An 18,277-nucleotide genomic window follows, 5' to 3' on the forward strand; every position below is an offset into this window, starting at 1 on the left:
GCCATGGCCAGATATGATGGATTTGTCTGGGTTCTCTTTTTTGTGTATTTTGGGAAACATGTAGAACAGGGGTCGGCAACCTGCAGCACGCGTGCCAAAGATGGCACACGAGCCGAATTTTAATGGCATGCTGCTGCCTGCCACCTGCCGGGGTCCCGGCCCCACTCAGCCCCCCTGCCCACCACTCTCTCCTGTGGGGGTAGGAAGCAGAAGCTTGGTCTTGCTGGCGGCCAATCTCCCCGCTCCCCCACTTCTTCCCCCAGCGTGGTGCTTTCCTGTCCCTTCCCCTCCCACTCCCTGCTGCCAATCAGCTGAGCGCCCTTGCGGGGGGGGAATATTCACTTATTTCTGTAAGTGAATATTCTGATATTGGCAATCGTCTAGTTGGATTGGCTTGTAGGTTAGAAGGGAAAAATATTATAAACAGTGCAGTGGACAATTCTACTTTTGAGTCTATCACATCTTAAACCCAAAAAATGTAGAATTGTACTGTTTGCATGTTGTTTTATATGATTATGTGGAATATGAAAATACATTTTACATCTATTCTCTGCTGTGATCATGTGCATAAGAACGAACTGTCATAGAAATGATCAAGCTATTTTTCCACGTGTGTAAAGGAGAGGAACCGCGTAGGTTTAGTTTTCTAGCAGTTTTACAGTTAATGTGCATAGGAGAAAAATGTTGGCAGAGCACATCATGTTATAAGGACAGCCGAATTTACGAGATTCTGCCTTTTAACCATTATAAATCTGTATGTATGCAGTTCTGATTTTGGGGGCTGCTGCCATTACCCAGTTCTGGCAAACCTGGTCAGTGTTTTAACCCTTAAATAGACTTATATGTGAGCGCTTGCGCGCGCGCTCGCTCTCTCTCTCTCTCTCTCTGCTGTCTTTGATTTACTGTCTTGAATTGAAAATACACAAATAGGACCTGATCCAAAGCTCCTGAGTCTTTCTGTTGCCTTCAGTGGGCTTTTAAACATACCTCTAATGCAGGACTTGAAAAAATTTCCTAGACTCCTGTTAGCCAGGGGCTGATGCAAAAGAAGGGGGAAGACTGCCAGCAAGGTCCAAAAAGAAAACCCTGCAGAGAAAGCCAACCCTGCTGTCAGTATTCCTGCCAGAGCTCTCCATAGACACTGATTTAGGAGCTCCATTGACTGCTAGCTGCTGTCGCAGGAGTGAGGTAGAGTTGGAGTGGTGTCCACTATTCTACTCCTCCCCTGTCCTCTTGGCTGCTGCTGGATGTGGTGAAAGTTGGTCTGTTGTTCTGCCCCAGCCTGTGGTTCTTTTTTGATGAGGGGTTGCCTCTTCCTTCCTTTCCAACCCCATGCATGAATAACTACAATGCATGCCCCTGCTTAGAGCTTTGCCAAGCAGGAACAACAGGAGCGCCCACCCTATGCATTCCAAAATCATGAGATTGTAAAAAATAATAAATTTGGGGTTCTTTTTCTTGGCCTTCAGGTAGTTTTGGAGTCTTGGGGGGGGGGTGTCACATTTTCAAGTCTTTCTCTACAACCTGAAGGGCTAGAAACTTCCTTTTTAAGAAAGCTGAAATTTTTCCCATAATCCCCTGACTCCAAGTGCTGAGAGAGTCGGCGTGAAATTGTGAGAGGTGGCAACGCTGTGAAATGAAAATGATTCTTATCGTTTTGTAGCTGCCCTGGGGGGGTTTGTCATTCACCGTTGTCCACTAGCAAGAGAGACAAGAATGAAAAAAATACAACCTCTACTTTATCATTTAACATAGTTTAAAAACACACAGCGCCTCCCCCTTTTTCCCCTTTGCAGTTTCCACTCTTGCAATTCTGCATCTCTGTTGCTGACAAGCCAGAACCCTCAAGCAGTGCCAGAAATATTTTCAACAAAATATATATCCTAGAGACACCCAGGACTCCGCATAGAAAACAGTATTTGAGCGTGTTTAAAGCTATCCCTAGCCTTTTCTCCAAGGTGTCAGATTATGATACATGAGGTCTTCTTTCCCTGTCTAGCTATGTCCTCTGCCTCCAGCCCTGTAACATTTTAAGGCAGCAGTGTGCGGTTTTATTATGTTTTATACTTTCATCTCCTGCAGTTATCCGTTTCCCTCCTGGAGTCTGTATGGCATGCTAAGTCATCACGTCTCCAATGTAGTGTAATTTTCACCCTGCATTCCCTATTTTTCAATGTCAATTGAACTTGGCAGAGGAATAGAGGGTCATCTTCTGCCCTTACAAGATCATCATTTCCCATGAAACCACAGAAATTTCTGTTTTAAAATAAATAAAAAATCAGAGAAATCTGACCTAATTTGCCATGGATACAAAATACAGTACTGTGTGCCAACATTTAGAGAAGCAACCAGATGGGTGGAAAATATAGTAGGTAAGGAATTTGAAAGTGCCAGTTAAAAATAGAACAGAACAGAGGTTTAAAAAAGAGATGCTTTTCCTGGATTTTTCTAATTTACTAACATGAACAGGAAGGTGTTGGTTTTTGAAAACCTGAACTGGCCAAGTGCTGTTACCTGCATTATCATTATTTTTAGAAATGTTTGTTCTTTACTTTCCGAAACCGGCTGACCTGATTTTTTTTGGTTAGTTCAAGCGCATTTGTTACAGTTTAAATCACTGATGGGTTTTTCTGTTTGGAAAGCAAAAATCTCAATAATTGTTTTTATTAATTTGCTTTATCTAGAGCTAGGCAAATAATAAAAAAACCCAACACCCTGTATATGTGGATGTTTGATTCAAAGAACTTAATGAAATACGAATATTTGTAAATTATTCTCCCGGTTCTAGGTGAGTAAGAGGGGAAAATAACAGAGTAATTTGTTACTAAAATAATAAAGGTTTTTGATAAATTATTGGAATATTCTTCAGCCAGCCTTGAACTATTGGCCGCTCACATATTTGTAGTGTAACACACTGTGATACCTACATCCCAATACAAAGATTTAAGTCACCGGAGAGCACAGTGAGATCATAATGTTATTTTTATTTTTTTCTGTCTTGGCCTTTTTTTTTAGCTTTTGGATGTTTTATTTGATCTTGGAAGGATTAGATTTTTATTGGTAAATGTTGATTTCACCATACACACGCAAACCAATGACAAAATATTTCCATCAAGAGATCCTGAAGAGAAGATTTGCATATGGTAGCTTCCATGGGAGAGAGAGCATTCAGTGAGTTCACTGCCTGTATGGGAGAGAAAATCTTTTTAAGAAATATGCTAAAATTTCTCTAGGCTCATAAAGGGAAAAGATCACCGCATTTCTTCTTAACATTTGTTTAGTTAAGATAAGGGATTAGCTTGTCAAAATAAATTTAAAGTTGCTTTGATTTTTATTCTTTGCAGCTTATTAGTAAGTTTTCTGGTTCATATTACTGTCATCCAGCTCTAGAGCAGGAGGTGAGGGCTGGGTTTAGGTTTCTTTTTTTTTAGTGGGAAGAAACTGCTAAACTACACAGTCTTGTGCGTGTGTGTTGCTGAGCTACTGATTACTCTTTGTTGTGCTGTTTACTGCAGATTTTGAACGTGCTGTGTAGTGCATCCGTGGATCGTCTGATTTATTTTAGGATCTTCAAAGACAAGCAAAGGATGATTAATTTAGGCTGAGTGGGGAGCCTTTATCCACGGAGAGCCTTCACAACCTCAGAGTGGAACGTTTCTTAAGTTTATTTTTAGGAAAGTTTGTTTTTATGCTTTTTATTGAGTTTAAACAGTGCAGTGTCTCTTGACCGTGCCATACCCTGTCATTTCATGAAGCTTTGTTTAAAAATGTAAAATGTACTGCCTCCGTTCTTTTTTTATGCTGTGTACTGGAACTTTTTTCTTTGACTGCAGTTAGTTCTTTAGGCCTTTAAATTATCTCTGTTTATAGCTAAATATAAGTTCCCCAGAACTCTTCATATAACACTCACGGATGTATGTACTGTATGTATATACAGTACGTATGTATAGAGTGTACAGCATAATAGAGCAGTTACCCTGAAGTGTGGAAACATTTTATAGCTTTTATGTGATAGGCTTTTTAAAGGCAGTTGCAAATATTATTTTAAGAACGAGATTTATGCAGTGCCTAAAATATGTTTCTGTTCTGCAGGCCAAGCTATGTCGGTGCAGATGCTTTTGGCAGCCCTGACCCAATGCGGATCCTGGTGACAGCAATGTAAACGTGAATTTCTGCAACGTCTCAGAAGTCCTGTAAAATGGAGGAACTGTACAAGGACACACAAAACCTGCCCATGGATGTTACCAACTCTCCTTCCACGATAGCTAACAATAAGCTAGAAAATGGGGTCGCTCAGCTGATAACTGCTGAAGCCTGGAATATCAACTCCACAGACTTGATGAAGAAAGCACTTTCACCACTTGTGACTGTCCCAGCCCCTTCGATCCTCACCCCACCAGCAGAATCCCAAAGTGGGGTAGCTCTGAAAGTAGCAGCCACAGTGCTCCAGCCAATTTGTTTAGGGGATAGCCCCGTGGTTCTTCCAATACACCTGCAAGTAGCCGGGAGCACCACCCCCCAGATTGCGCCTAATAACAACACACCATATGTTATGACGACTCAAGGTCCAGTTCCACTACCTGTCCTCTTGGAGCAACATGTGTTTCAACATTTAAATTCTCCATTGGTGTTACCTCAGGGTGCTCCCTGCTCCACAAATCCCATTCACAGCAATCTTTTCCAAGGTTCTTCTGCCCCCGTTGGACAGCCCCAGTTACTGGATCAGAAACCATCCAACCAGACCCAGGAGCCCATCTTACCCCCAGTGTTTCAGACACCAGGATTTGCTGCAGTTCTTCAGGATTTGTTTCCTCCACAGGGCACCTTAGGTTCCTCACCCTGTCAGCCACCCCCAGATTACTCCTCTGTTCCACCCCAGGCCTTCAGTTCCCCTCTATCTCCACTGGTACCCCCAGCCACCCTCCTAGTGCCATATCCAGTGATTGTCCCCTTGCCAGTCCCAGTCCCCATCCCGATCCCCATCCCCATCCCTGTGCCTCATGGCGCTGAATCCAAGGTCAACCCGGACTACCCGAAGCCACCGTTGTTCACCCTGTATTCCTGCAAAGGCACCCAAACCCCTCTGGAGAAAGAAGAATCCAAACCCTTTGATTTCATCCACCACAGGGAATTTGCCCAGCTGAATCGTCACACAGTCATCAAGATGAACAATGAGAACGAGGCCCTGGACCTTTCCATGAAAACGGTGCCCTCGCTAAAGGCAAGTGAGGTCAGTTCCCAGCTCTCCCCTGAAGATGGTGCTTTAGATTTGTCGATTGCTTCCTACAGGAAGACAGGCAGTGCCGGGGTCCATGCTGAGGCAGCTAATGCAATTTGCTCTGGATCTATGATGGACAGTGCTGCTCACTCCATGATGGATAAACTCTCCAGTGCAACAGTCCCCTTTGCCCCTCCCAAACCTCACGAAGCCTCAGCCAAGATCGACAGCAGAATGACTGGTAGCAATTCGGCCGAGCTCCTGAGACAGCAGCAAAAGTGGCTGGTGGATCAGACTAGCAGAGCAGCCTGTGAGCCCAAGGCTGGGAATAATATTGAGATTGTGAGCACTTCACAGACTGCCAAAGTAATAGTCTCTGTCAAAGATGCCGTGCCCACGATTTTCTGTGGCAAGATTAAAGGCCTCTCGGGAGTATCCACCAAAAACTTCTCTTTCAAAAGGGACATGCCCCAGGACTCTGTTCTGCAGTGTTACGATGTGAAGAACCAGTCAGAGCCTAGGGATAATGCAGAAGCTCTTAGGAAACCAATCAAAAACAGGAGTGTAAAGTTAAAGAAAATGAACTCCCAGGAGATACACATTCTTCCAATCAAAAAGCAACGGCTCGCTGCCTTCTTTCCAAGAAAGTAAATTATGGGTTTTTAGACTTTTAAATATATTATTATTATGAAAAATAAAAAGATGCACTTGGCTTAAAATGCATTTAAAACTTTAAACTATCTTTGTAAGTTATTTTGGGGAAAGCGGGAGAGGATTGGATGTAGATTTCCTGTAAAGCTGAGGGAGGGGAGTTCTTTTGTTTGTTTGTTATTGATTTTTGACTTTTCATGAAAAACTAAATAAAAAGCAACCTATTTTTCAAGCGGATTGCACATTTTTGCAGCTTTAATGGAATAATGGATGAGTCAGAGGGGTAAGAGCTATTTTCACTGCCATAAAGTGCTTTGATGATGTAATTCTTAGTAATGGGTACAATGGAAACTTCAAAATAAATGTTTGTATGTGGTAATTGGTTGTGGTTATTTTGTCATTTATTAATTGCTTTCATTATCGGGGAAGATTTGGCAGAAGTCTGTAAACTGTAAAGCACTACAAGTTTATCTTTGTTATAGCCCTGAAATGTTAAGGTGACCAGGCTAAGAAAAATTATATTGCCCCATAGCACCATTAGCGAGCACCTCTGAACAGCCACTAATGATGTGTTTCAACTATCTTCAATAAAAATGATAGCAGAAGATCACTGTTATACTCTGGCATGAGTCCAATGCACAGAAAATACTAGCTTTATGATTACAAATAAATATAGATCCGTTTTTAAACACAAAGTAAACACTAATGATGATTTTAATGAAATCTAAAAGTCAGAGGAATTTGGTTGCCACTGGGTCAGGAAAAGTCGCATAATTTTTCCCAGCCTGAATATAGATATATGGAAAAGTTGTTCGTTGTAAGTTTGACCATGTCTTGATGGCTGAAATCAATGCACATGAAAGAGCAGACCAATGTAACTTTCCAACATTACAGTGTAAAAACCAGCCACGTGAATGGAGAACTGTGAATGTAAACTTAAAATAAAAACCTGCTAGGTGACAGTTGCGCTTGTATGTGAAAATGGGCTGGAGCTGTATTATTGCATAGCTGCTTCTAAATGTACACGTCTTGCAGTTAAAATATATCCAGCTGTTAGAGGGAACACGAGTGCGGGAAAGTATTCTGATGGATGTCACAGCTTTAGTGCAAGGCCCCATTGCAGTTTAGACGATTATATTTTAGCTGTTCATAGCATGTGCTGCCACAACAGCACTGGTTCCGTTGAAATAAACATGAGATTGTAAACAAGCGAGCAGGGGTCTGCATCAGGTTTACTGGTCCTTACTCTGCAGGGTTGCAGCCAGCCTCTCTACCGCCAGTCTGCTCAGTCATTCTGCAGTTTCTTGTATTAATTCCTGAGCACTGAGGCAAAGACTCTCAAAAGTTAGGCACCATTTTAAGGCACTGGCCTTTCTCCCCACCTCCCATCCCCAAATACTGAGCACGCAAAAGGACAGTGCCTTAAGATGACTTTAGGAAAATCTTGGCCCAACCGTGTACTGCTTAAAAATAATATAGATGTTGCATTTTCATTAGTAAGGTAAGGAATCCTTTTTGCCTCTAATACCTTTTCCTTGGCTAGAGTATTGCTGCTGGTGGTGCTTTATCTTCAATGCTATCTTGCTTTCTGTGGGAACCAGGAGCTTCAACATTCAGGACATGTTAGTGCAATACGTATGCTTGTTTTGTAATGAGTATCTTCCTTTTTTTTTTTTTAAGCTAGCCTTTTATTTTTTCTAAGGCTGGTTAACCGGAAAGTGTACAAAATAGTTTGAAGGATCAGACACTCAGTTAATGTTTACCGATTCTCTCTTATTGGCTATCTGCAAATACTTTGCTTTCTTCCCCTTGGATACAGTTGTCATTAAATAAGAGAGGTGGATCTTGTGATTTTTGCAGTGTGCAGAAATAGGAGTTATGTTGTGTGGTATGAATGCTCTTTCCAATTGCTGCTTGCCCCCTTCATGTTTTAGGTTGGACATTTTCAAAGCGCCAAGATCTTCTGAAAATTTTGCTCATTCCAACTGGGAGATTTTTAAAGAGGAAAGTCACAAAATCAGCTCCTGAAACATTTAGTTCTCAAATAATGCAAAGAGAAATAATCGGTGAGAAGAAACATGTATCAGCTCAGTGGTACTTTCATATAGACACGTGACCCTTGTTAAATACTGTACTTGATTTCAAGTGAGTGAGTCCTAGCCATCAAGTTCCACCTCTTGACTCCAGTAATTCCTCTTAGCCATTGTGTTAGCAGCGCCGATCCTCTTTGCCGCCTGGTTAAAGAGGACTATGGTAACATGAACTACACTGGTTCACTTACATTGGTTTCCAGCTGGCTTATAGCAATGTAGCTTAATTCACTCTCAATGGTTGTGCACACAGGGAGTTTGGTCACCAAATTAAGCTAAATCAGTTTAAGCCAGTTGTAAATCATTGTGTGTGTCGATACAGAATTTTGACGAAATCAGTTTAAAACCAATTTTAGTTAAACTGGTGCAATTTGTGTGTAGAAAAAGCTGTAATAACATAGGATGTCTGCCAGGAATGATTTAAAAATCTAAACAGCGGAAAGTGACAACCACATCTGATATTAAATGAAAGACATTTTTCAAAATCCCTTTTAAAATATACCTGTTGCTTATCTGCAGCCCTCAGGGTGAAATGGCCTGTTTGCAAGTCTATGATGATTTTTTTTTTTAATTACCAGATTGCCCTGAGCTAATCACTGATGTACCTGCTGTTACAGTTGCTTACAAACCAGCAGGAGCAGCTCAACTGGATCACTTGCAAATGGGCTGACCGGGGAGGAGTTCCCATGTTAAACTTCCTTGCCCTCAATGTTATTTTTTAAGCTACAGCCTCAGGTGGTGATATTTGGAAGAGCATCTGACCCAACAGTAAGGGTTATCGCAGGCCACTTTATCCTCTCATAATCGGTCTGGTTTTAATCTGCGAAGGATACCATATTAAATACAAAAGGAGAGAGGCTCCTGTCATACTTGCATTATTTTGAGCAAACTACACTATGTTCCAGAATCTTTCTTTTCCCTTCTCCTACGAGAAGTGTTCCAAAGCACAAGTAAAAGCGATACGCATTGTACTCCTGGGGAATTCTGCCCCCCCCCCCCAAATTAAAAATTCTGTGCACAATATTTTAGAATTCTGCATATTTTATATTGTGTTATTTTGACAAATAATCATTCCAGTTTCAATTATTTTGGTCATTTCTTTCAAAATACCTGTCAACAACTATGTTAACAATATAAACAGCAGCAAAAAGGAGTAGAGAGTTAAAGAAACCCCTATAATAACCCAGGTCAGGGGGCTGGAGGGGGCTGTGTGGGGCCCCCCAGAGCCCAGAAAACCCATATCTCCCAGTCCCCCAGAGACGAGCCATGGGGCAGCCCCTGGCTCAGACACCAGACACCCCTCCCTTCCAGAGCCCAACCGTGGGGCAGCCCCCAGGCATCAGTGCCCCCCCAAGCCTTTACTCCACCCAGCTTCTTTATTGTCCCACCCGGGGACATGGTGTGGTGTGGTGCAGCCCTGCTCTTCCTCATGCTTTGCCAGAATCATCTGGGTCTCCCAGGCCCTCTCCTGTCCCCGGGAGAATGAGAATCAAAGAGCGTGCAGCCTCCTGCCCACCCAGTCTGGGTGCTCCGCTCACTGCAAACTGGGCTCTGCAGAGTCCAGTGGCCCCTTGCAGTGGCCAGAAATTCTGTGGGGCAAACAGGGAATTCTGCAAAATTCTGCGTTGCGCAGTGGCGCAGAATTCCCCCAGGAATAAGATTGTTAGCATGGGGGAGGGGCAGCCCCAAAACAAGGCATTTAATTATTCACACCCCCCACCACACCTCTTTCGGAGCAATTGCAGTGTTGGTATATTGGCCCATTAATTATTGAAAGAGCTACATTTTAAATACATCTAAAACTTTTGCATGGAACCAGGAAGCAGAGCTGTAGTGCTGATATATGTGGGGTTCCATTTCTGGTAGCTGTTAATGGAGCTGTTAGTGCCTTTGTGAAGTTGGAATGAAAGTCATTCCATCAGCATGGCAGGAGAAGGTGCTTTTCTGAGATGCCTGTCTCGGTCTGCATCCTATTTAAGCTCTTAGAAGGTATCAGCCTGTGTTCTGACCAGCAGTAGGCTCTCCCTCTCCCTTGGAGCCTGTGCGCATTTCTGGACATTTTTCCTTCCTCATTTTTCATCCTCTTGCCTTTTAATTCCTCTCTTCAGATTTTCGAGTAGATGCCATTACTCAGGGAAGGCCGTAGGTTAGGGCTTGCCTGCCCAGGGAAATTAGTGTGGCTTAAGTTAAGGTGTGAATGTAAAGCACATTACCTACTCCATACTAAATTGCCATGTGGCCATTCTTACTCTGCACTGAGTGCCTTTGTGTGCTTCAGCTGAATACACTTTGGAAGTGTAGGCTCCAAAGGCACACTTAATGCAGAGTAAGCGTGTCCGCACAGCCCTTTCGTATGGAGTAGCTAGCTACGCCAGCCTTTTTCCTGGACGAACCCTTAGCAGTAAAGCATGTATTAGGGCCTGAAAAAACTGGGGGTTGGGCTCTGTTGCTAGCTTCAACAGTTGGGGTCTGGCAGTGAGCCTGCTTTGGCCTACTGCGTCTTAGCCTGAAGCAGTCTTTTTGACTCTCTTTGGGGAATGTAGCTGCCTTGGAGATTCATTAACTGGATAGAGAGTCTTCAAGGTAACTTCTACCCAAACTGTTAATGGCCAGTAGATCAAGGCTAGGCTCCTATATTCAGGCAATGGTGCAATGTGTTCATGCCTCCTTTTGCTGGGTAGTAAATGTGCTATGCATGAGCTTCAGCTTCCAGATGATGATCATATTCATTCCACGGCAGAGTAAGTGAGGTGGCCTAATCAGGAGTTAACACTCAGGATGATGATGGCAAGGTCTTAACTGCAGAAAAAACAACTGTATTTTCCTGGGCAAAGATAGTACGAAGCCTTCCTTGTCATGTATGTGGTGGGGAATCCACCAGGACTGTGCGGATACTGTAAAAGAGTGTCATGGTGGCCTTGCAATCTATGAATCTAAGCGCAGAATGGTACAGAGCTATTTGACTGACTTACACTTGCAGCTAGACCAGCTGATCCCTATTAGCTTCAACCCAGCATCTAAAAAGGGTTATGATGCACTTCTGTGACTAAAGCTAACTAGGCACAGGGACAGAAGGGGCCTTCGGGGAGCACCTTAGAGACAGCCAACTGCAAAAGGGAAGTTAGTTAAGTTAACATAGGCAGGGCTGGCTCCAGCGTTTTTGCCACCCCCCAAGCGGTGGGAAAAAAAAAAGCTGTGATTGGTGGCACTGCAGTGGCAGCTCTACCCCATCGCTTCATTCTCTGGTGGCAATTCAGTGGCAGGTCCGTCCCTCAGAGAGGGACTGAGGGACCCGCTGCCAAATTGCCGCTGACACGCCGGATGTGCTGCCCCTTTCCGTTGGCTGCCCCAAGCACCTGCTTGCTGCGCTGGTGCCTGGAGATGGCCCTGAACATAGGAGAGCAAAGGTCGGGCGTGAGGTTAGGCCTAAGTCACTGTGTGCATGATGTTACAAGCAGCGTCGATGGCAACATTCCAGTTCTTCAAACGTCTCCCGTCTCACTCAGCAGAATCACAGCAGTCCTCCCCCAGAAGAGTGATCCAGGTGGTGGTGGTTATCACAACACGTTTAGCATAACATTTTGGAGCTGACTCATAGGGTCAAGTTTGTTTTCTCACACAGCACATGTTATACTCTGCTCCCTGCAGGAGAACTGCTAGCTGTTGTTTGAAGTGACGGATAAGAGGAGTATTCCAGCTGTGGCCTCGCTCCGTCCATACAGTGGGGGGAGGAAGCTGTTGACTCATCTCTTCTTATTCCACTTGCAGCTATACCATTACCACCTATTGTCGGGTACATAGGTTAGGGCAAGGCCAGGCCAGCTGTGGAACGCCTTACCAGAAGAGATCAGATGGGACTAGGTCAGCTGTGAAATCAGACACTCTTACCAGAATAGGCCCAACATCGCCCAACCCAGGTCTGGGGGAGAGCTGCAGGTGGAGTATGTGGAACTGTTTAAATGACCCCAGTGGTCACATTCGTACTCAGTAGGGTAAGGCCTGCCCAAGGGGTGTCACGCTGATCTGGTATTGAACCAGTGCTGAGTATTCAAAAGCTCTGGTCCTCTGCTTGTACCATTTTTCTGAGGAGCTGTAAAGCCAAAGAGTTTACAATCTATATGAACATGATGACAGCTGGGGAAGGTGTGATGAGAAATGAGGGTTATGTTATGTTTGTATTTCACTGGTCCTACTGGAGTGATTGACCCTTAAGTGCGAGCGAGATGGGAACAGAGCAGTAGCCCAAGGAACGGGCTGTCGTCGCAGGAGTAGTGAGCAATGTGACAAAGGCACAAAGCAGGATCAGGAAGAGGCCAATAGGAACATTGAGGTGTGATGAGTTACAGGGCCAGATTAACTTTGTGGGCCCGGCGCCAATGATTTGTGGGTCCCCATAGGACAAGGTGTGGGGGGGCAGGATGGTCAGTCTCCAGAGTGAAGGGCAGGCCGGGGGCAATGAGGCACAGTGCGGCGGGAGCAGCCCCCCTCCGTGCAGCCCAGCAGGAGGGCACTGGCTACAAACCTGCAGCTGCCAGATGCACACTGGCTGGCCCAGCCCTGTGCTGCCAGCATGCCCCTTCCCCTTGAGAGCGGGCCCACACCACCCCTGTGCTCCACCCTTATACCCAGTGCCCCCTCGCCCAGAGACCTCCACCACAGAGCTCTATGCCCAGCCCCCAACCCTCCCAGAGACCTCCCCTGCCAACCTCCCACCACAGCTGCACAGCACCCCACACACCACACCGCTCGCCCAGCACCCCCTGCCCACAGACCTCCTCCCCTTCCTCCCTCTCATAGACCCCCACCACCACCCTCCTCACAGTCCCACCATCACAGCTACACAGCACCCCATATTCCTGAGGGGATTCTGCACCAAAAAAATTAAAAATTTGGTGCACAATATTTTAAAATTCTGCAAATTTTGTCAATAAGGAAATGTGGAGGCACCAACATGGCAGTGGGGAGCACAGGCCACTGGTTGCATGGAGGTGGGAGATCACCCTGCTGCCACCCCGGGACAGGGACTCGGCAGTGAGGCTGCACCCGACCCTGACACAGTGCAAGGGTCAAGCCTGCCCCAGAAACATCCTGGTGCCCTGCTCACCTGTGCTAGGCACACCAGGTGTGGGTGAGCTGGCTCAGCCCAGCAGCAGGATGCAAGTGCAGAGGGACTTGGAGGAGCCAGGTGGGGGTAAGAGAGTTCTCTGTGGGGCACTCTGGGTGCGGGTGGCTCAGCGGGAGATCTGGATGCACAGAACCTCATTGTAGGGTTCCAGGTGCAGGGGCAATGGGACTCTGCAAGGGATCCAGGTGAAGGTGATTGGGACTCAGCAGGGGAGGTCTAGGTGCAGGAGAGGTGGGGTTCATTTGGTTGGGGGTCCAGGTGCAGGTGGTTGGGACTCAGTGGAGAGGGTGTCTGTGGGGGCGCTCATTGGGGTGGTACAGATGCAGGGAAGGTGGGGCTTGTCAGGATGAGGGTTCAATGGGTCTGCTTAACAGGGGAGCCCCAACTTCTGCCAAGGCGATGCTGTATGCTGGGCTCCAGCTTCCCTCCTGCCCCCGCTTACCCCATCCCCTTCTCGTCCCATCCCATGCCCCTTCCCCACCACTCCATCTACTGATCCCACCCCCTTCCTTCTCCCCTGGCCCTGCTTCCCCCACCCCTTCTCTTCCCCATCCCATGCCCCTTCCCCGCTGCCCCATCTTCTCCTCATCCCACTCCCTTCCTTCTCCCCGGCCTCATCGCCCCTGTCCCCGCTTCCCCCATCCCCCATCCCCTTCTCTTCCCCATCCCATGCTCCTTCCCCATTGCCCCATCTCCTCCCCACCCCACCCTTTGTCCCTACAGCCTGCTCCCCCCACCTCCCACTTCTCTTCCCCATCCCATGCCTCCTCCCCAGGCTTGCGGGACAGGGGGAAATCGCCCCCCGGCACAAGCCGCAGAGTGGAGCGGGGTGGGTCTGGGTCGCTCCACTTCCTGCTGCCTGCTGATTGCAGGGCGGGCCTGACCTCTGCTGCAGTCCCCCAGGATGTGTAGCTGAGGGGAGGGGGCTTGCAGAGGAAGGGAGGAGTGGGGGTGGGGCTAGGGAAGAGCAGAGCAGAGGTGGAGCAGGGGTGGGGGCAGCATTCCTGGCTGGCTCAGCCAGCCAGGGGATTGGACTGACCAGAGCCCCTTCGGACTCTGGGCCTGGCACCATGGTAAACCTGGTACTGGACGAGTGGCCAGAGCACAGGGAGCAATGTGGAGAGTAACAGGAAAGGGGAGATGTAGACAAGGACAGAGCCTGAACAGTGAAGATGAGGAGTTTGAACTTTAATAGAGAGAGGGAACCAGTGAAGGGATTTAGATGGTGTGACATGGTCCAAGCAGGGGAGGAGGAAGAAACCTTAAGCACTTGGGAACTGTAGTTGCTACAGGGTTAGGAGGATCTACATTTTGGACGTAAGCACCTAAATCCTTCTGCAGATCCAGGCGTTGGTGAAGAGACAAACGTGGTAGGTTAGGTGAGGATGTCATTAAACAAGGACAGTAACCCCACAGGGGAGAGAGGAATTGATAAGACGTAGAAGGTTAGGAAAGGAAAGGGGTCTATTTGCCAAGTCTAGATGCTTTAGCTGGAGAGAGGCTTGGAGACCCAGAGGGGACAGCAGATTAAAAGAGGACAAAAATCAGGGTGTCAGGAGTGGAGGAGCTATGGGGAAAAGCAGGGGGTGATGAGCTCCTGCCAGATTTTGTCAATCCAATGCATTCTATTGAAGTGAGCAAGATTCAGGGCAGAGAGAGCAGAGGGAACAGAGCAGGATGGCGTGGCCAGGAACAGAGGACAAACATAATGGAGGAAGTTGGCAGCCAGTGTAGCCATAGAACAACATACATGCCAAGAAGTCTAAAGGGGTGTAGCCTCGTATCATGTATCTTCATGTTAGCTACCTCTCCTGGTGCACTAAGAGCCCTTTGCCCTGTGGGTGTGCCCTCTATCAAGTCTGTGCAAGTTACACTCCTTCACCACTGCTCATCTTCCTCTACACTGAGGAAAGTTACACCCCATTGTACGTCCTGGTAGAATTTGGCCTACTGGGATTTTCTAAATCCAAGCTCACTAAGCACTGGGCACTGTAAACAGACTGATGTTCTCTGGCAATGCTGAAATTCCGTGCCAGAGAAGTTAGCACTAGCTCTGTAGCAGCTGGAGGCGTAAGGACAACAGTGACTCTAATGCCATAAAGTTGTCTTGCTAACAGTCTACCTGGTAATCTCAGAAAATGAGTCACAACAAAGCAATAGCATGGTAGTTGTGACGGGTTGGATCACAGAAACCCCCTTGGGAGCTGCCAGCCAATGTGCCATGACTACTTCTATTCGTGTTTTTCCTGCCAGCTCAGGACAGGACTCCAGCACCCTGTCTTGCTGAGCCAGACACTCCCGTCTGCTCCAACACAGACACGGGGTCTGAATTACTTGCCCCAAAGCTGCAGGTTTACCTGAAAACAGCTCACAGAAGTGTGCTTGTCTTTAGCAGTCAGGTGCCCAACTCCCAATGGAGTCTAAACCCAAATAAATCCGTTTTACCCTGCATAAAGCTTATACAGGGTAAACTCATAAATTGTTCGCCCTCTATAACACTGATAGAGAGATATGCACAGCTGTTTGCTCCCCCAGGTATTAATACATACTTTGGGTTAATTAATAAGTAAAAAGTGATTTTATTAAATACAGAAAGTAGGATTTAAGTGGTTCCAAGTAGTAACAGACAGAACAAAGTAAGTCACCAAGCAAAATAAAATAAAATGTGCAAATCTATGTCTAATCAAACTAAATACAGATAGGATCCTCACCAGTTCCAGAATGCTCCCTTTTACAGGCTAATCTCCTTTTAGCCCGGGTCCAGCAATCACTCACACCCCCTGTAGTTACTGTCCTTTGTTCTAGTTTCCCTTAAGTATCCTGGGGGGGTGGAGAGGCTCCTTCTTTAGCCAGCTGAAGACAAAATGGAGGGGTCTCCCACGGGTTTAAATAGACTTTCTCTTGTGGGTGGAGACCCCCTTCCTCACTTCTATGCAAAGTCCAGCTCCAAGATGGAGTTCTGGAGTCACCTGGGCAAGTCACATGTCCATGCATGACTCAGTCTTTACAGGCAGAAGCCATTGTCCACATGGTATCTTGTATGTCTCCAGGAAGACTTCTTATGTGGATTGGAGCCTTCCAAGCTCTTTTGTCTGTTAACTGCTTCCTGAGTGAGCACCTAATTTGCACATTCCTTTCCCAAGAAGTGACCAAATGTTCTAACTAAGGCTACTTAGAAATCAAGCAATTATACAGCCAGTGTTCATAACTTTGAACACACAAATGGTGCCTGCATACAACTAGGATGAACATAACCAGTAGATCATAACCTTTACATAGATATGTTACATGGCATATGTAGCAAAACCCTATTCCAGTTATATCATACATACATTTATGAGCACCTCCACCCCATAAAGCCTTATGGGGTACACTGTCACAGTAGTGTCTTCTGGAAAAAACAGGTATCACCTAGCACTCTGGTGGCAGATATTTTAGTTTGTACTGGTGCTCAAGGTTTATATAAAATATGCCGAATCTTTAACCAAATGCCTTTGTTTCAGGCGTCTAGAATCAGTTACTGCCATCTGAAATCCAGACAGCTTGGCCATATTTACCTTGATAAGGAAAACAGTATAATATATAAGTGCAACATACTATTTTCATTCCTTAACTTTAAACCTTAAGCAATTTTTTCTACATTTCTCCTTGAGAACTACAGTTATGTACTTGGTAAGCATGAAGTTTTAAATTCAAACTATTTTTGAGTTATCCATCTGCACCCACAAAATAAGCTGCTCTATTTTTTTTTCAGTTTCTGAAATCCACAATTTTGTCATGCAAGAATAACTTGGAAAAGCTGAATGGATTTTCTTCAGATTTTATGCACACAGAAATATGTCTGACATGAGAAATTTCACCCCATTTGGGGAACTGAATTAATAAATGAGCCACTTAAAATAAAGATTAAGCACTATCCTGTTTGCCCATACAAAAAAATGGTTACCTACCTCTCGTAACTGTTGTTTTTCGAGATGTGTTGCTCATGTCCATTCCAACAGGTGCGTGCGCGTGCTGTGGGCATGATAGTCGGAAGGTTTTTTCCCCCTATCGGTTCCCGTCGGGTCGGCTGTGGAGACCCCTGGAGTGGCACCTTTATGGTGGTGTGTATAGGTCCCTGCTCAGTTCCTTCTTGCCGGAACACTCCGACAGAAGGGAGGCGGGTGGGGTTTGGAATGGACATGAGCAACGCATCTCAAAGAACAACAGTTATGAGAGGTAGGTAACCGTTTTTTTTTCTTCAAGTGATTGCTCAGGTGCATTCCAATAGGTGACTTCCAAGCAGTTTCCCTGGGGGACGAGTTGGAGTTCACCTGGTTGCTGAGTGCAGGACTGTCCTGCCAAAGGCTGCATCGTCCCTCACCTGTTGGGTAATGGCATAGTGTGATGTGAAGGTGTGGATGGAAGACCACGTTTCTGGATAGGGACCTGCGCAAGGATTGCTGTGGACGATGCCTGCGCTCTTGTAGAGTGTGCCATAAGAGGAGGGCCCGGGATTTTAGCCAGGTCATAGCAAGTCTGCATACAGGACATGATCCATCATGAAATGCGCTGGGACGAGATTGGGAGCCCAAACATCCTTTCTGCGATTGCAATAAAGAGCTGTGGTGACTTATGAAATGGCTTTGTGCACTCAATATAGAATGCTAGGGCACGCCTAACGTCCAGGGACTGGAACATGCGTTCTCTGTTACTGGCATGGGGCTTAGGGAAAAATATGTCTTGGTTCACATGAAACTGCCTTTGGCAGAAATGCAGGGTGAGGGCGTAGCTGCACCCTTTCTTCATAAAAGACCGTATGGGGGGCTCTAAGCTCGGATACCCTTCTGGCCGAAGTTATGGTCCCCAGAAAGGCCACCTTCCAGGAAAGGTAGGACAGAGGGCAGGTTGCCATGAGCTCGAAAGGGGGCCCCATGAGTGCAGACAGGACCAGGTTGAGTTGCCGCTGGGGAATGAGCCATTGTACCTGGGCATAAAGTCTGTCTGAGCCCTTGAGAAACCGGTCCACCATAGGATTACTGAAGACTGACCTACCCACTGCCCCCGGGTGAAAGGCCGAAATAGCAGCCAGGTGTACCCTGAAAGATGAGATTGCCAACCCCTGCTGCTTGAGGTATAACAGGTAGTCCAAAACAAGGGGAATTGGCCCTAGCTGTGTTCGGTTCCCCTCTGCAGAGACCAGATGGAAAAATG

The 18,277-nt window shown here is 46.2% G+C and overlaps 2 protein-coding genes across 8 annotated transcripts in view; one reads left to right on the plus strand and one right to left on the minus strand.

Annotated features, from left to right (window-relative positions):
• RAI2 (retinoic acid induced 2) overlaps nt 1–6,101 on the plus strand; it is a 104,192-nt gene extending 98,091 nt beyond the window's left edge. For 5 of the 6 annotated variants that reach the window (XM_039490068.1, XM_039490088.1, XM_039490056.1 and 2 more), the window contains one exon: nt 4,093–6,101. In XM_039490068.1, the coding sequence (XP_039346002.1) occupies nt 4,199–5,869 (1,671 nt within the window). In that variant the 5' untranslated portion in view covers nt 4,093–4,198 and the 3' untranslated portion in view covers nt 5,870–6,101. Of the gene's footprint in view, nt 1–3,515; nt 3,675–4,092 lie in introns of all 6 variants that reach the window. The other variant, XM_039490057.1, reaches the window with a different exon arrangement.
• The window catches only part of SCML2 (Scm polycomb group protein like 2), a 188,776-nt gene that overhangs the window by 14,096 nt on the left and 156,403 nt on the right, over nt 1–18,277 (minus strand). The window contains exon 17 of one of the 2 annotated variants that reach the window (XM_039489982.1): nt 3,021–3,184. The exons of the other annotated variant lie outside the window; for it this stretch is intronic. The gene's annotated coding sequence lies outside the window, so the exon portion shown is untranslated. Of the gene's footprint in view, nt 1–3,020; nt 3,185–18,277 lie in introns of those variants that run through there. 2 annotated transcript variants of the gene reach the window in all.

The sequence above is a fragment of the Mauremys reevesii genome, linkage group 1 (assembly GCF_016161935.1).
Source record: "Mauremys reevesii isolate NIE-2019 linkage group 1, ASM1616193v1, whole genome shotgun sequence".
NCBI classification, from domain to species: Eukaryota; Metazoa; Chordata; order Testudines; family Geoemydidae; genus Mauremys; species Mauremys reevesii.